The 19,242-nt window shown below is 37.5% G+C and overlaps 1 protein-coding gene and 1 long non-coding RNA gene across 3 annotated transcripts in view; one reads left to right on the forward strand and one right to left on the reverse strand.

Annotated features, from left to right (window-relative positions):
- Window positions 1-1,094: 1,094 nt before the first annotated feature.
- On the reverse strand, window positions 1,095-10,253 carry LOC126724374 (uncharacterized). 2 transcript variants are annotated; one of them, XR_007654955.1, is made up of 4 exons: window positions 10,180-10,253; window positions 1,661-1,732; window positions 1,478-1,549; window positions 1,095-1,168 (listed from the first exon to the last, which is right to left on the reverse strand). It is a non-coding gene; the product is annotated as an uncharacterized LOC126724374 (long non-coding RNA). The 2 variants fall into 2 exon arrangements; XR_007654954.1 differs by having other exon boundaries at window positions 1,478-1,732.
- A 3,786-nt stretch (window positions 10,254-14,039) lies between these two features.
- LOC126720672 (probable LRR receptor-like serine/threonine-protein kinase At1g56140) overlaps window positions 14,040-19,242 on the forward strand; it is a 28,168-nt gene continuing 22,965 nt past the window's right edge. The window contains exon 1 of the mRNA XM_050423414.1: window positions 14,040-14,184. Coding sequence (XP_050279371.1) covers window positions 14,143-14,184 — 42 coding nt within the window. The 5' untranslated portion in view covers window positions 14,040-14,142. The remainder of the gene's footprint in view (window positions 14,185-19,242) is intronic.

Below are 19,242 nucleotides of genomic sequence, written 5' to 3' on the forward strand. Positions count from 1 at the left end.
CATTTTGATAGACAGTCCACCTATAGCTATTTTACCATTATTGGCGGTAATCTTGTTACTTGGCACAGTAAGAATCTAAGTGTTATTTCCATTTCTAGTGCTAAAGTTGATATCAAGCTATGGCTGATACTACTTCTGAGATGTTATGGGTTCAATGTCTCCTATGCATATGCATAGCAGATACGCATAGGAGATATCGATGTTTCTACTCCTATTCATATGTATTGTGACAATCAAGCTACTATCTTTATTGCTAACAATTTGGTGTTCTATGAGCATACCAAACATATTGAGATTGATTATCACTTCATTCAACATTTATTGGTGAAGAAATAGTTTGTCTCTCTTCATTTGTTCCTTTTGATTATCTATTTGGTTATGTCCTCACAAAACCATTACCTCATACCACTTTTCAACGATTGTCTTTCTAGCTAGGCATGTTTGATCTATATGCTCTAACTTGAGTGGGAGTGTTGGAGTTACTTTTTGTATTAGCAGGTGAAGGGCTTATTAGTGTAGCCTAAACCTTTTTCTCAAATTTCTCTCTCCAATTTTCTCATTTCTTTTTATCTCTTTCAATCCTAATATCTCATATTTTCACAACTCAACTAAAGCAGTTAAAGAATTTAAAAACCAAAAGTTAAAAAGAAAATTAGAATACTAGTTAGAATCTTTTTTGAGAATATTTTATCTTAACAATTAAATTCTATCGGGCCTTTAAATCAGTCCCCAAATGCAAAATGTAAATTATAAAAGTAAGTTATCAATAAAATATCAGTCTATTCTTTTTTCTTTTTCTTTTTTAAATGGAATCCACATCCCTAGTTTGTGGATTTCAGGTATTTAAGGGTCTAACCATTCACTAACACTTCTTTTTATGCCATGCAAGATGGTATTAAAGACTTGATTAGCCTAGTCTGATGGCCAAACGATAAAGCTAACAGTAACCACCCTGCTGATGACAATCAAAGCGTGTAGTCCAACGGAATTACAGTGATACTATGATAGTTCAAGATGTGGTGTTACAATCCTATGAATAGCAAGAACTAGCTACAAATGCAATGAAAAAGGAAGGTTAGATTGTTGTAGAACTTACAACTCTTCTAATTTCACTAAATTCCCAAGCTCAGATGGCAGAGAACCAAAGAATTTGTTTGTTGAAAGAGACCTACAAAATTAACATGTAAAACAATAAATAAAATGTAAACCAATGATTTGATTCTATTTTGCACCAAGAATATGATATGCAGTGTTCCAGGATAATTTCCTTTTTTTTTTTTTAAGTTATAAGAAATGTAGAGAACAAAGGAATAGACTTGCATCTGGATGAGTACTAAATTCCTCTTTTTGTGAAACACTTAATCCAATATATTACTACAAAGAAATGGTAGTAGTGGAAGGCCACAGTATCTGGGAAAAACAAGGCCACCAAAATGCCATATAGATGACTTACAAATTTTGAATGAGGGTAACTTACAATGATATTAAATTCATAAGATTTCCAAGTTCCTTTGGAAGCGTACCTGATAATGCATTAAAGGCTAAAGTCCTAATTTATTAAACATCAGAGCAAAGAAAAAAAGGGTAAGATTAACTAAAATAAGATGTACACCAAGTTCCAAGTTTTATGAATTTCAAATCAAAATTCGGATGGGCTTACAGGTATTGCATGCTAGTTAGATTGCCAATTGACGTAGACAGGCTACCTGTCAAGTAATTTTGGGACAAATTCCTGTAAGAAATGTAGAAAACTTAGCACATTTAGCAGACTATAAGAAAATGAGCCATCCTAGAAAACTAGCATATAACATCTAGTATGAATTTCAAGTGGTCGACTAATGAACTACAGTTTCAAAGTTTAAGTTCAATCCTAGCTTACATGAAAAAAAAGGTAATCTATGTAAGGTTGAATTTATTCAACCATCTAATTGGCTTTATTCCGTGCCAAATTTGCTTGTAATTCAGCATTTAGTAACCCTGTATTTAGGTGGGTTTGTTGTAAGGGTAGTGAGTGAGATAGAGTGAAGTTTGCTCAAGAATGTGCAAGAAAACAGAGACTCGCGGCTGGGACTCGCGGGTGACTCGTGGCTGCAAGCCGCCAGAAGCAGCACACGTGCCAAGCATGCTGGAAGATGAACAGTCATGCTAGCTGGAGCACTACAGGACAAAACAGGACAACTGGCCATACGGTTAACTCGCGACTGGATCTCGCGACTTACTCAAGCCGCGAGGTCAAGCCGCGAGCCACCCCTGTTTTGTAAAACCTGACGTTTCACATTCCTCTCCCACTCCAGTATAAATACTCCTTTTACCCACGATTGAAAGAGAGCTTCCAGAGAGAATTTTAAGAGAGAAACCTAAAGAAAAACCAGATTGTTTCACCCACAATCTCTACCTTAGAGTCTCTTCAAATTCCTCAACTCTCTTCCTCTCCATTGTCAAATCCTTGAGAGGCATTCTACCAAACCTGGTTCTCACCATCATCATCACTATGAGACAGTTGTTTGGATTTCTGGGAAGCAGTTAGGAAGAAACCAATCTTCATTGGTTGATACTACGGTCTAGTAGCGGAATCCGGGAAGCTAGAAAAGAAAAAGGTTCGGCGCAACCTCGTTGGAGCAAGAAGCTTGGAGGGCTTAGGTGCACTGGGTAGATTAGGCTTGGAGGGTCTATTGCTGTCCTTGTATCCCAACTGTATTTTCTAGTGGATTGCTTACCGCTTGGAGGGCGGCGGAGAGGTTTTACGCCGAGGGCTTCGGTTTCCTCTTCGATAACACATCGCGTGTTGTCTTTGTGTTTGCATCTTCCTTCCTCTCTATCTTTGCCTATTTATTATCTGCTGTGGATTTTATTTTGTTATGGCTTAGATAGTTTTTAACCAATTTCATATTATAGCATATGTTAAGTTTCCGCACACTAGTTGTTTGACATATTGCTTGAATTGGTTAAGTTGTAATTTGGGGGTCTAAACGTTCAAAGGTGTTTTGTACACGTTTTTGAACTTTGAATTGGTATCAGAGCGGGTACACTGCTATTGGTTTCATTACCATCGTGTGATCCTTGACCCCCTTTTGAGATGGATAGGTCTCAATCCCTAAATGCACCTCCATATTTTGATGGTAGTAATTATGCTTTTTGGAAGGTTCGCATGAGAGCTTTTCTGTGTTCTATTGATGAATCCGTTTGGGATGCTGTTGAGATTGGTTGGACCAAACCTGAGGCAGCCAAATCCACATGGGATAAGGCAGCACTTGCTGCATCTAATGCTAACAGTAAAGCACTCAATGCTATTTTCTGTGGTGTGTCTCCAGATGAATTTCACAGGATTTCTCACATTACCATTGCCAAAGAAGCATGGGAGATTCTGGAAACCACTTATGAAGGCACGAAGAAAGTGAAAGACACCAAGTTACAAATGCTGACCACTCGGTTTGAGGAGCTCAAAATGAGTGAGGATGAGTCTTTTGACTCTTTCTATGGAAAGTTAAATGAGGTGGTTGTCAGTAAGTTCAACTTGGGGGAGAAAACGGAGGACTCAAAGATTGTAAGGAAGATCCTTCGATCATTGCCGGAAAGTTTTCGTGCTAAAGTGACAGCAATTGAAGAGAGCAAGGATTTTGATGACATCAAAGTACAGGAGCTGGTTGGTTCTCTGCAGACTTATGAGATGTCGCTGCCCAATCAACGGAAGAGTAAATCTCTTGCTCTAAAGACCATTAATGAGAAGGTGGAAGATCAAGACTCATCGGGAGAAGATGTGGTTGACAAAGATGTAGCCTACCTTGTCAAAAATTTCAGAAAGTTCTTGAAATTCAAAAATAATGGCAAATTTGATGATAAAAGAAAATTCCAAAGTTCTGGAAGGGAGAAGAGGGATTTCAAAAAGAAAGATGGAAAAGAATCCCAACCCACACAAGGTGTCACTTGTTTTGAATGTAACGGGCATGGACACTTTAAGAAGGAATGTCCGAATTATTTGAAATCGAAAGGTAAAGTGTATGCCACGACCTTGAGTGACTCGGATTCGTCTGACTCAGAATCTGAAGAGAGCTGTGATGGAGAGGGGAACTATTCAGCTTTTATGACTATTGCTCATGTTGAGTCTTCGGATGAGTTAAATCTGCTTGTACGAGAACTTGGAGAACACAGTGATGATGAATCACTAGGAATTGTTGAAGAATCAGATGCTGAAGAAGATGAAAGCACAGCAAATCTTCAAGAGAATTATAACTCACTCTTGGAGAAGTCGAGTGAGTACACAAGGGTGGCCAAGGCTGCTGTGAGAAAAATGAAGAAGGCTGAGGAGGACTACAAAAGTCTCCTAATTCGATATAGGGAGGCCAAATGTGAGTTAGAAACACTGAATGGTGAGTTGTCCGAAGCTTACACAAAAGTGAGATTTCTTGAGAATGAGGTTGTGCAAGCGAATGCTAAAATAGAGAGGGTCACCACCAAGAAGCTAGATGATGTTATATTATCTCAAAAGAGCTTTTCAGACAAATCCAGATTGGGATATACCGGAGGAAGTAGTTCATCTGGAAATGTCACTAAAGAAGTGAAGTTTGTAAAGGCCAAAGATCTAGTTGTAGCTGACCTTACTGGTGAGAAGCTCGAGGTGGAGGAGAAGAAGAATGTGGTGAACCAACGGATGCTGAATCCCCGTAATCAGTCTGTGGGCAGGTCTGAATCTCGTGCCAAGTCACGTCCACGACCACAAAGAAGTCCTAGAGGAACTTATGTGTGCCATTATTGCGGACTTCAAGGGCATACTCGACTAAAAGCTGAAAGCAAAGAACAGTGCAACTCCTCAAAGGTCAGGAGGACCCAGAAATGATAGGAGAATTTGGGCAGGTGATCAATCTAGAGATCAAAATGGAGATCCCGGAATGATGAACGTGATGAAGATGATTGGTGCATTCACCAACTGCTTGGAAAGCTTCTCACGAAGGTTTGAAAGCCCTAACTCCCGTGCCCAATCCTATAAGAAAATCACCCCAAACGCAAGTGACGTGTGGGTGAAAAAGGGTACTCATGCATAAGCATTACAACATGTCCATGCATTAATACTTCCTATGCTTTGTGACATTGTTTGTTTGGTTTGCTTGCTGTTTTTGATGTTGGTTGTTTGCTTGTCTACTTGTGAATATTTTTTAATTTTGTTTTATCAATCTTTTTGTTTCTTGTGTCAAAAATCCAAAAATCACATAAAAAATTAGAAAATCAAAAAGCTTGATTGACTTTGTTGAGTTTTGTCTCAAAACTTGTTTTGTCTTGTACCTTTGTGCTAATGGCTTTGTGCATTTTCGAGCATTGCTTGTCTTCATGCACTTATATCACTGTGGGAAAAATCTTGAAATCTATGTGATTGTTGTAAATAGATCTTCAAACTTGTCATGAATGATTAGTGAATGGTTATGTTGATCTTGAGACATGCATAGACTTGTGTCTATATATCTTCCCACTCTTTATTTTTGTTTTGCTAAAAATAGCTCACCAAATGTAAATCTCCAAATGAAAAGAGATATTGAGCTGCAAAAGCCTGTCGCACATTCTAGTATTCGACTAGGAAAAAGGGTAAGCGACCTTATATTAAAGTGAATGTTTATTCAAAAAGCCAAAGGCTTGTTCATTAAGATGAAATGTCAAATATCACTCTCACAATGAGAGGTGATTGCCTCAAAAGATCAAAAAGATCAAATGTTATGATTAAAAGTGGAGTAAAATGTAAAGCTCCAAGTCATGTTATCAAGTTTTGTGAGAGGTCATATATACATATTTCTATAATTAAGATAGGTCACATGATCTAGTGCTAACTGTGTATGCCTTGGTTGAATCGATCATTGAAGCTTCACATTAGACGAAGGACTATCTAATTGTTGATATCCACACACAACACACAAGTTTATGTTCAATAAATGCCATATTCATTTGTGTGATTGTACTTGATGAAATGTGTTTTCACATGCTCAATCTTTGTTAATTCAAGCACAAAAAGATTTTTGAGTGTTTTAGGTGTTTTTGGAAAGTATTTTATTTGAAAAATCTGAAAATTTCAAAAATCCTGTTTTGCCCTGTTTTGGCGGCTCAGTCGCGGGTATGTCAAGTCGCGAGCCTCAGTCGCATCTTCACTGGTCATTTTTGGCGACTTGTTCGCGAGTGGAAGGTCCAGTCGCGAGGTTCACTCAGAGATTTTCGCGGCTCAGCTCGCGACTCACTCGCGGGTAGACCTTCCAGTCGCGAAAAACACTTAGAAAAATTTTCAAATTTTTGTTCTTGAGTGCTTTGGAGGCTTGAGCTGGCGACTGTGTGGCGACTTAATCAAGTCGCGAAAATCGCGTGTTTGGCAGAAACAGGAGTAGTTTTTAAACCTCTTTTCAGTCTTTCCCTCGAACGTTTGTGACTGTTCATCTTCTCTCTAAACTATCTCCCTCCCAAACACTCCGTGCTCCCATTTCCAATCTCCATTGTTGCACTCTTGTAGCTCAAATCTTCAAGTCACAGGTATGGGTTTTCAGTTTTTGCACCCTTTTCTACTTGATTTTGTGCTTTTCCCTTTATTTTTTCGCATATGTTTGTGATTTAGAAATGGGTTTGTGTTTCGGTTTTTGCTCCTTGTTCATGCTTAGCTTGCGAATGCTGCTGCTAGAATTTGATTTGATCTTAGTTGTTTCCTTATTGCTCTTCATCCTGTGCTTAGCTAAGTGATTATTTTATTTTATCTGAACTTTGAGCTGTTGTGTTGTTTCAAAATGTTCCGTTGGATATTGTGTGTTTTTACTGTGCTGAATGTGCTTGTTCTATTGTGTTAATCTGTTGGGAGCTTCTGTTAGTCTCAAAATACTGATTGTGTGTCATATCATTTTTTTCCATTATATGTCTCAATGACTTATATCTGCCTTTAGGATAGTTTCTCCATGTTGTTCATGTGTTTCCTATCTTAGGCTTGGTTTATCCATGTGATTGATCTAAGTAACTTATTGTTTAAGTGTTCAAAGTTCATTTGTATGGATGATATCTCTTTGTTAATTACATGGTACTGACTGGTTCTGCACATATATTGTTCTATGCTGTTGTGGCCTTTTCTGATTGTTCACAGATGGCTCCCTCACCTCCGAAGAAGAAATCTACTACAAAGAAGGCTGACAAAAGATTAAAAATGGATTCTAAACTGTTTAGGTCAATTCATCACTTTGAGAGATACAAGGATAACTTCTTGAATGCAGGAATTATTCAAGAAAGATTTGTCGATTTGGAGGACTTAAGACAAACCTTTATCCCCAGCTGTTTTGAAGGAAAAGGATGGGAAAAGCTTCTGAGCGATTTCCCTGTTGTGTGTGAACCCCTGATTAGGGAATTTTACTCAAATGCTGTGATAAAGGAGAATGAATTAAGTTGCTGGGTTAGAGGTAAAGAATTCGTTTTGGATGCTCATGTCATAGATGATGTACTAGGGCTTGAAGGATTGGAAGATGAGGAATTTATCAATTACAAGGATATGAGTGTTTCTATTGAAACTATTCAACAAAGGATAGGTGGGCAGAGAGAAGGGAAATGTTTGAATACCACTGCCTTTCCAGTGGACATGAGGTGTCTAACAATAATCATGATGTTTAACCTCTATCCCATTAAGAAATTGACTACAATCAATTGTGCTAGAGCAGTTTTTCTGATGGATCTCAAAGAAAAGAATTTCATAGACATAAGTTCCCACATATATGACACCATTGTGGATGAGACAAGAACAACCTCCAGGCCAAAATTGATCTTTCCCAGTTTGCTAATGAGGATTTTTAGAAGGAAGGGTGTTCCAATCCCTCAAGACATCAGTCTCATGTCCACACCCTCTGCAATTAACAAGCTTACCTGCAAAAGGATAAGTGTTAGGCTTCCAGGAGAAGAAGATGAAGGTGATGAAGGAGAGGGTGTCCCAATGGATACTGAAGCAGAGGCAGCAGAGCATGCATCAACCTCCACACCCAGAAGGAGTGGCAAAAGGTCTAGAGCATCAACTTCTTCTGATACACCTCCAGATGCTTTCCAAATCATTCTGGAACGACTTGATGGGATCAGAGAAGTCCAGACTGAGTACTCTGACAGGATGAGAGCCATGCAGGACCAGATTGATGTATTGTCTGCAAAACTTAACAGCTTCACCACTCAGCATGACCAGTGACCCTTTGGCCATTCCGGTCAAAAAGGGGGAGATGTCATTGATGATGAAAAGCAGAAAAGCAAATCTTAAGGGGGAGTAATGTGTTGAGGGGGAGTTGTCAAAGTTATCAAAATCAGAAACTTTGTTTATATATGCTTATGTTTTGGGTATTTTGTTTTTTTTGATACACTGTGTTTTGGTGTATAGTTGTTTCTAACTCATTACTTATACTCTTGGTTTAAACTCTAATATATTTTGATGATGTTATTCAGGATTTTTTTGAGTTTGTACCCATCTGCTTTTGTAAGCTTTTAGGGTTAATGTTTTATGCATAGTTTGTAGGCTTTATGGTATGTACCTTGCTTAATGCAGCCTTTATGCTATGTTGAAATCAGTACTTTAATCTAAATGTTCTGCATTTTAGTTTATGTACTGTCACTCTTGTGCCCTTGTAGGATTGTTCCTAGATGCATATACCTTGTGTGTTATGCATTGGTTGAGTGTTGAGCATACAAGTGTCTTGCCTTGTGCTTGTTAACTTGTATGTCCTTGTGTTCATTCCAAGTGTGAATAAGCACTGTGATCACTACCTTGTGGTGTTCACTTGGTTGATCAAGCCATGATTTGTTTATTAACTCCATCTTTGCTTGATCACATATTGCCTGTTTCATATGCATTTATAATTTTCTGCTTACAATGATCATGGTGTATTGTTGTGTTTCAGGAGTATTATGTTCATATGATTCAAGTGCTTCACAGCTTCTAGAGTTAGGTGTGAGTGAGTTTTGTTCAACTGTTCCCAACTCACATGTTAAGTCTAGAGTCTGTTTTAGGGTTTTGTCACGGAATAGCCAAAGGGGGAGATTGTAAGGTTGAATTTATTCAACCATCTAATTGGCTTTATTCCGTGCCAAATTTGCTTGTAATTCAGCATTTAGTAACCTTGTATTTAGGTGGGTTTATTGTAAGGGTAGTGAGTGAGATAGAGTGAAGTTTGCTCAAGAGTGTGCAAGAAAACAGAGACTCGCGGCTGGGACTCGCGGGTGACTCGCGGCTGCAAGTCGCCAGAAGCAGCACACGTGCCAAGCATGCTGGAAGATGAACAGTCATGCTAGCTGGAGCACTACAGGACAAAACAGGACAACTGGCCATACGGTTAACTCGCGACTGGATCTCGCGACTTACTCAAGCCGCGAGGTCAAGCCGCGAGCCACCCCTGTTTTGTAAAACCTGACGTTTCACATTCCTCTCCCACTCCAGTATAAATACCCCTTTTACCCACGATTGAAAGAGAGCTTCCGGAGAGAATTTTAAGAGAGAAACCCTAAAGAAAAACCAGATTGTTTCACCCACAATCTCTACCTTAGAGTCTCTTCAAATTCCTCAACTCTCTTCCTCTCCATTGTCAAATCCTTGAGAGGCATTCTACCAAACCTGGTTCTCACCATCATCATCACTGTGAGACAGTTGTTTGGATTTCTGGGAAGCAGTTAGGAAGGAACCAATCTTCATTGGTTGATGCTACGGTCTAGTAGCGGAATCCGGGAAGCTAGAAAAGAAAAAGGTTCGGCGCAACCTCGTTGGAGCAAGAAGCTTGGAGAGCTTAGGTGCACTGGGTAGATTAGGATTGGAGGGTCTATTACTGTCCTTGTATCCCAACTGTATTTTCTAGTGGATTGCTTACCGCTTGGAGGGTGGCGGAGAGGTTTTTCGCCGAGGGCTTCGGTTTCCTCTTCGATAACACATCGCGTGTTGTCTTTGTGTTTGCATCTTCCTTCCTCTCTATCTTTGCCTATTTATTATCTGCTGTGGATTTTATTTTGTTATGACTTAGATAGTTTTTAACCAATTTCATATTATAGCATATGTTAAGTTTCCGCACACTAGTTGTTTGACATATTACTTGAATTGGTTAAGTTGTAATTTGGGGGTCTAAACGTTCAAAGGTGTTTTGTACACGTTTTTGAACTTTGAATCTATATTGATGCAAAACGCAAGTAAATAAACATATAAAGAAGAAATCATACAGATTGAAGAGGAAAGTCAAACTTCATAGTTCTTCTGGAATTACACCAACAACATCCAAGTCAGAAACCTTCCTGAAAAAAAAAAAACAAAAAAAACCAAGGCCATCAAAAATTCAACCATGAAAAGAAAGATTCATATACTGAAAATGCTCAAAATATTTTGCAGTGTAGGTTCTGTAATATTACATATACCATATTCTGGTCACTTACCAAATTTTGCCAAACTGTTTAAGGATTTTTAATTTTAAAACTAACAAACAAATAAAAAGGATTATGATATGAAATGATTTTGCCTCAGTTTGTTTGTGAATTTAATTTGTGGATTGCTAAAATTTTAAGCTTTGTAAAGGTGGCAGATTGAATGACTACTCAAGAATATTAGTAATTAATATCATACAAGTTCTCTATAAGTGACAAGTTTATATTTAGGGCCCGTTTGAATTAAGAGGGGAGGGAGGGGGAACGGAAAGGAATAGAGTAGAATTGGCTTAAAATAGGCTAATTTTGGGCCAACTCTACTCTACTCTCCCTCCTCCCCCTCAATCCAATCGGACCATTAATGGTGAGTTGCCAATTAATGATCATAAAGCCTAGTGAAATTCTTTTTCAACCTGGGACATACAGTTCAAGTACAGTCCCCTTTTTTATAAAGCCTTGTGAACCACTGACAAATTCAATCTTTTTTTTACTTTTAGTAACGATATATGTGAGTAAAGACATGAGATTTCTTTTAAGAGCATATTATGACCAGGTTAATTTATGATAGCTCCATGACCTCTCCTTCATGATTCTAGTTTCTAGGACCAAAATTTCATGGAACAATTCAATAAGGACACATTTAGAACCCTGAATGAAAATTACAATAAATAAACAAAAAAAAAAGTAATCTTTATTGTTAAGAATAAAAAATTTTGTAATGGATTAAATATTTTGATTGAGAAATTAGTTGTTATGGGATTTATTACCTTATACTAAAGTTTAAAGCACACACGTTCGTCATCGTTGTATTCTTTGTCTTTCAATTTTCAGTGTGAGTTTAGCAAGTAAAAATTATATATATATATATATATATATAAAAGTAGTCCTTTGGCTGGTCTTGCACCATCTTCATAGTAGCCCTTTGGCTGGTCACTCAGGGTTCTTGAAGTCTTATCAAAGAGCTAAGAGAGAGTTTTACTAGCCTGGAATGAAGTTTGATCTCAAGAAATTTGATAGAGATTGTGGTGTATGTTAGAGGATCAAATCTGGTACCTCTTCTCCAGTTAGGTTGCTTTAACCATTGTCCATTCCTACTACTCCTTGGACTGATGTGATCTTGGACTTTGTGGAAGGCCTTCCTAAATCTATGGGGTTTTAGGTGATTCTAGTAGTTGTGGATAGATTGGCTAAGTATGTACATTTTGTTCTAGTTTCCCATCCTTATAATGTAGCTAAAATTGCTTCTCTTTATATGCAAAACATTTTCCAGTTACATGGGACGCCTACCTCTATAGTGAGTGATAGGGATGCTACTTTTACATCCTTGTTTTGGTTTGAATTATTTAGGCTCTAGGGCACTGATTTGGCTATGTCCTCAGTCTACCACCCTCAGTCAGATGGTTAGACAAAGATTGTAAATAAGATTTTGGAACAATATTTCAGAGTTTTCACCAGTGATAGACCTTATTAGTGGGCAACTTGGCTTCCTTTAGCTGAGTACTAGTTCAACACTTCCTTCCACACCAGTTTGAAGTTTACTCCCTTTCAGACTTTGTATGGTTTTACTCCCCTAAGCTCCAAGCTTAAATTCCAGGTACAACTAGAGTGGATGCCTTGGATTCATTGATAAGTTAGAGACAAGTTTTTCTAGATACTTTGAAGGTTCATTTAGCTGCTACACAAGATTGAATGTAGTTCCAAGCTGATAAACATAGGCAGGAAAGGTTTTTTACAGTAGGTGATTGGTTTCTTTGAGGTTGCAGCCCTATTGACAGCAGACTTTGGCTTACAAGGGTAGATGGAACCTTTCACCAAGATATTTTGGTCACTTTCAAGTCCTACAGAAGATTGGCAATGTTTCATATAAGCTGGATTTACCCCCTGAGTCTAGAATTCACCTTGTGTTTCATGTATCTTGTTTGAAGATGAAGTTTGGCTGACATGTTACACCTCTTTCCTACCTTACCACCTGTTGATGAATCAGGACAAGTGATTTTAGAACCTGTTGCTGTATTGCAGACAAGGACCAAATCTTAAGGTCTCGGGTCATTACTGAAGTTTTGATTCAATGGTTAGGCTCTTCTCTTGCAAATCCTACTTGTGAATCTCTTCATCAACTACAGCTCTCTTTCCCTCACCTTGTGGACAAGGTGCTTTTAATGGGAGGGGTAATGCTAGGAACCTCAATTGCATTGTATCATTTACATGTGTACTATGACTGTTGTAACAGGTAGTTTAGTTACCATTGGATTAATTGGTTGATTGGTTGATTAGGAGTTAGATAGGCAAGTGGTTACTTAGTTAACTAACAAACATTCTATTAGTTGTTAAGCAAGGACTACCTACAAGTATATAGGGATAAGAACTGAATGTATAATTCATTGATGAATAATATTGTTAGACAATCTTCTCTCTCTCTCTCTCTCTCTCTCTCGGAGGCCAAGGTCCTCTTGAAGTGACCTACACAATTCTCTTCTCCCCAATTACATAATCAGATTCCCAACAGAAAGTCTGAAGAACTGGATCGAGAATCCTAAAATTCTTACTTTTAATCAAAAATGAGATAACAAATTTATCAATGATAATGATATAGATTATAGAATTATAAAAATTATTCATTAAAAACCTTGTTTCAACCCTAATATTTATAATCCTATACACACACACACATTCAGGTAGGGCAACCCAAACATCCCCACACTATCACCCTTTCGAAGTAAAGAAAACCCGTGTAGGGCTAGATAGGTCAAGCAGGCTGGAAATTTTTTGCCATCCCTTTCATAGACCACTTCTCTTTAATGGGGTTGTATAATAGGATGATAGTTAAGTTTGGAATCTGACACCTCATTTTCTTTCTTGGACTATTTGGAGATAGGATAATAATCATTCCTTCAAAGGCATAAAGAGAACTATATGTTATGATTAAGGTTATATTCTTGTGCTTTTTGTTTAAATATTTTATTATGATTGGGGTATCTTGTACTTATTTAGTTTTTTTTTTTTTTTTTTTTTTTGAGAATATTGTACTTATATAGTTGATTTCAAAATAAAATAATGTACATACTTAATATTGTTATTACATAATATAAGTATATAACATGTTACATATGACTATATTAATGAAGAAAAAAAACCATGTCATATGTGAGTAAAGTAAATAAGAAAAATACATTGTTAAAGGAAAATAATAAAATGTCATATGTAAGTGAAGTAATAAAATTTTCTCACAAGAAAAAAAAAGGGTTTCGGAAAAAAAAAATGATTTATTTACATGCCAGCAGAAATTACCATACTGGGTGGAATTTAGTGAAATGGACCGAAACAAGTGGAATGGAGCGAAATAAGTTGAAGTTGGAATGAGATGGAATAGAATGGTAATTTGTTTCGGTTAACTAATTAGAATGGAAAATTCTGGCTATTAGGGATGGAACTTAATAGAATTCATAACTATGGAAAAGACAACCTAAGAAAAATACCATTTGACCTCTGTGAACCATTGTCATTTTATTAACATGGGTCATGCCAACGGGTACCCTAAGACAATGGTTAACAATCTATTTTAGGAAAATTTTGATACCACTTTTATGGGAAATGGAAAAACTCGTTTGATTTCAAGACACGTTTTACTCCTCCAAATCGATTAGTTGGCCCCCCTCCAAAAATACGATATATTATTTTTTTTAAATCGATAAATAATGGATTCACCGTACATTTTTTTCCCTCCTAAATTGAAGATTAGAAGACTTAGCAATACGAAGTGAGAACATGAACCGAAGGAAGTATGCAATTTTGAGGAAGTTACTTAAGGTATGTGAAAGTTCAAATATGTGTATAAACACCCTTGAACGTTTAGACCCCCAATTTACAAATTAACCAATTCAAGCTTTATGTCAAACAACTAGTGTGCGAAAAATGAACATAAGCTATAATATAGAATTGGAAAAACTATTTAAGCCAAATTAAAATCACAACCCACAGCAGATAATAAAAGGAAAGATAAAGGGAAGGAAGATGCAAACACAAAGACAACACGCGATGTGTTATCGAAGAGGAAACCGAAGCCCTCGGCGAAAAACCTCTCCGCCGCCCTCCAAGCGGTAAACAATCCACTAGAAAATGTAGTTGGGATACATGGACAGCAATAAACCCTCTAAGCCTAATCTACCCAGTGCACCTAAGCCCTCTAAGCTTCTTGCTCCAACGAGGTTGCGCCGAACCTTTTTCTTTTCTAGCTTCCCGGATTCCGCTACTAGACAGTAGCATCAACCAATGTAGATTGGTTCCTTCCTAACTGCTTCCCAGAAAACCAAACAGCCCTTTCACAGTGATGAATATGGTGAGAACAAGGTTTTGGTAAAATGCCTCTCAAGGATTTGACAATGGAGAGGAAGAGAGTTGAGGAATTTGAAGAGACTCTAATGTATAAATTGTAGGTGAATCAATCTTGTTTTTCTTTAGGGTTTCTCTCTCAAAATTCTCTCTGGAAGCTCTCTTTCATTTGTGGGTATAAGGGGTATTTATACTGAGGTGAGAGGAGAATGTGAAACGTCAAGTTTTACAAAACAGGGGTGGCTCGCAACTTGGCCTCGTGACTTGACTGAGTCGTGAGATCCAGTCGTGAGATAACCATATGGCCAGTTGTCCTGTTTTGTCCTGTAGTGCTCCAGCTAGCATGACTGTTCACCTTCTGGCATGCTTGGCATGTGTGTTGCGTCTGGTGGCTTGCAACCATGAGCCACCCATGAGATCAAGCCGCGAGTCTCTGTTTTCTTGCACACTCTTGAGCAATCAACACTCTATCTCACTCACTACCCTTACAACAAACCCACCTAAATACAGGGTTACTAAATGCTGAAATACAAGCAAATTTGGCACGGAATAAAGCCAATAAGATGGTTGATTAAATTCAACCTTACAATCTCCCCCTTTGGCTATTTCGTGACAAAACCCTAAAACAGACTCTAGACTTAACATGTGAGTTGGGAACAGTTGAACAAAACTCACTCACACCTAACTCTAGAAGCTGTGAAGCACTTGAATCATAAGAACATGAAACTACTGAAACACAACAATACACCATGATCATTGTATGCAAAAAAGTATGAAATGCATATGAAACAGGCTTAAAGTGATTAAGCAAGGATGAAGTGAAGTATCAAATCATGGCTTGATCAACCAAGTAATCACCACAAGGTAGTGATCAGAGTTTTCATTCACACTTGGAATGAACACTTGAACATACAAGTTAACAAGATCAAAGCAAGTTACTTGTATGCCTAACATTCAACCAATGCATAATACACTAAGTATATGCATCTAGGAACAATCCTACAAGGGCATAAGAGTGACAGTACTTAAAAACAAAATGCAAGACATTTAGATAGAAGTCTGATTTAAACAAAGCATAAAAGGCTGCATAAAGCATGGTACAAACCATAAAGCCTACAAACATGCATAAAACATTAACCCTAAAAGCTTACATAAGTAACATGAGTACAAAACAATATAACAACTTAAACTGAAGAAAATATAACAACTTAAACTAATATAACAACTTAAATTGAAGAATGCAGAAACACTCCCCCTCTGATCAGGCCATCACTCCCTCTTTTTGTCATGGAATAGGCCATACATTCTCTTCTAGCCTTCTCTGAATCTGATCCAATTGAGTTTGAAGTGAGGTAAACTTCATATCCCATCGAGTGCTGTGATGGTGTAGAGTGGATGTGAGTCCAGACATCTTTGTATTCAACTCATGTACAGAGGATACAATGTGATCAAGTTTTTCATCAAGGGAGAGAGTGCTGAAATGAGAGCCACTGTGAGATGCGGAAGTTTCCAGTTTGGCTCTCTTACGACTATGTCCAATGCTTGCGTTGAATGTACGCATGTTGATTGGACTCGGTTTTGGGTGAGGGGATTCATCTGCCGTTGGATAAATTCCCTTGAGTTTCAAGATCCTTGAAATGAGACAACAGAAAGGAATGCACATTCGGGACTCAGTTCGTAGAACTGTTTTGCGCAGAACATGGAAGATATGAGCACAGATGACAATTTCTACATTAGAGATTAAATAATGAAGAAACAAAGCACGTCTGAGGTTCATATACCCAGTGCTTGATAAGGGGTACAAATTGTGAAACATCACAATTGTAAGCACTCTCAGTTTTGGAGGAAGAGAGGAAACACTGACGGAGTTTCCATTGGATGAGAATTCCAAGTCTTGTCCAAGACCCTCCTTGAAAAGTTCCTCATCAGGACAAAAATCATCATAAACCAGTGAGTGTCGAAGCATTGGTCGGTTGATGTGAAGGATCTCTACCAAATATGCAGGAGAGACTGAAAAATTCTTTTTTCTAACCCAGCACTTAAGTTCATCTTCTTCCACAATCGCGTTGGCATAAAATTTCTTTACCAAATCTTCATACGCGTCATCCAGATCAGAGAGAAGGTAATTCCAATCCTTGTGAGCAAACTATTTCGGAATGTCAGTGTCATGAAGTGATGATTGATCAACAGGTCTTTCTAGTAATGGTGTAGCATTTCGGAAATAATTCTCATGAGACTGATAGGCAGCATAAGATCTGAACTTGTTGGGATCGAATCTTTTTGATGAAGAACGAGTCCCTTTTGTTTGAGGTGAGTAGTCATCAACATCAATGACATGTTCCTTCCCTTTGGAACTGCCTCCTTTCACAGCTGCTTTCTTGAATGGTGACATTTCCAGTCTAAATCATAAATAGAAGAAAAGAAAGAACACAATCCAACAGACATTATTAGCAGTGGGTTAGTGTCAATTTAGGGATAATGAAGAAACCCTAAAAGCTAGATGGAGATGTCCAGAAAATAGCAATAAGGGACAAAAATGACCCAAATGTAGCTACACAATAGAGTGGGTCAGATTAAAACCACACAAAAATGAGAACATCATACACCAAAGTGATCAAGCACAGGTTAGAGAAATATGAATACCAAGGAGAACACAAAAACATGAGGAAAAGGCAAAACAAAGAGTATAGAACAAAACCCATACCTTTCCTTGAGGATAGATTGAATGGTAACAAGTTGTTGAAAGAATTTGAAGATTACCACAATTATGATGCACAAGTGAAAGCAAGATCAAAAAATGAACAGACACAGAGTGCAAGACAGGCAAATGAGAACCCCTTTTTGAGAAAAGTGTTGAAAATGAGCTCATTTTGCAGAACACGCGATTTTCGTGACTGAAGTGAGTCGCCAACAAGTCGCTAGGTCAAGCCGCCAAAACACTCAAAGACAAAATTTTGAAAAATTTTCTAAGTGTTTTTCGCAACTGGAAGGTCTACCCACGAGGAAGTCGCGAGCTGAGCCGCGAAAATCTCTGAGTAACCCTCGCGACCAAGTCGCCAAAACAGGGCAAAATGAATTTTTGAAAATTTCAGATTTTTAGAACAAAATACTTTCCAAAAACACCTAAAACACTCAAAAATCTTTTTGTGTTTGAATTAACAAAGATTGAGCATGTGAAAACACATTTCATCAAGTACAATCACACAAATGAATATGGCATTTATTGAACATAAACTTGTGTGTTGTATGTGGATATCAACAATGAGATAGTCCTTAGTCTAATGTGAAGTTTCAATGATCAATTCAACCAAGGCATACACAATTAGCACTAGATTAAGTGATCCATCTCAATTATAGAAATATGTGTATATGACCTCCCACAAAACTTGATAACATATCTTGGAGCTTTACATTTGACTCTACTTTCAATCATAACATTTGATCTTTTTGATCTTTTCGAGAAAATCACCTCTCATTGTGAGAGTGATAATAGATATTTCACCTTGATGAGATAGCCTTTGGCTTTTTTAATAAACTTTCACTTTAATTTTTGGTCACTTTCCCTTTTTTCCTAGTCGAATACTAGTATGTGCGACAGGCTTTTGCAGCTCAATATCTCTTTTCATTTGGAGATTTACATTTGGTGAGCTCTTTTTAGCAAAACAATACAAATAAAGAGTGGGAAGATATATAGACATAAGTCTATGCATGTCTCAAGATCATCATAACCATTCACTAATCATTCATGACAAGTTTGAAGATCTATTTACAACAATCACATAGATTTCAAGATTTCTCCCACAGTGATAATAGTGCAAAGAAACAAGTTATGCTCGAAAATGCACAAAGCCATTAGCACAAAGGTACAAGGCAAAACAAGATTTGAGACAAAAACTCAACTATGTCAATCAAACTTTTTGATTTTCTAATTTTTATGTGATTTTTGGATTTTTGACATAAAAGAAGAAAAAATTGATCAAAAATAAAATAATAAAAAAAGAATAAAAGTATGCACAAATAGACAAGCAATCAAACTCATGCTACAGAAAAAGCCAACAAAGTAGTGTGTGCCCCAACACAAACAAACTTATCATATTATAAATATATGAAGTACACATCACACAAGAGAGTCAAGGAATTGTACCAACACCTATGGTCTTACGGAGTGATTCAAACCGTGGACCATCGAGAGGCTTGGTGAAGATGTCCGCCTTTTGATTGTCGGTGTGTATAATCTCAAGACACACAACTCTTTCCTCTACCAAATCTCGAATGAAATGGTAACGTATCTGAAAGTTCAAAAACGTGTACAAAACACCTTTGAACGTTTAGACCCCCAAAACACAACTTAACCAATTCAAGCAATATGTCAAACAACTAGTGTGCGGAAACTTAACACATGCTATAATATGAAATTGGTTATAAACTATCTAAGCCATAACAAAATAAAACCACAGTAGATAATATAAAGGCAAAGATAGAGAGGAAGGAAGATGCAAACACAAAGACAACACGCGATGTGTTATCGAAGAGGAA

Source organism: Quercus robur, chromosome 4 (assembly GCF_932294415.1).
Source record: "Quercus robur chromosome 4, dhQueRobu3.1, whole genome shotgun sequence".
NCBI classification, from domain to species: domain Eukaryota; kingdom Viridiplantae; phylum Streptophyta; class Magnoliopsida; order Fagales; family Fagaceae; genus Quercus; species Quercus robur.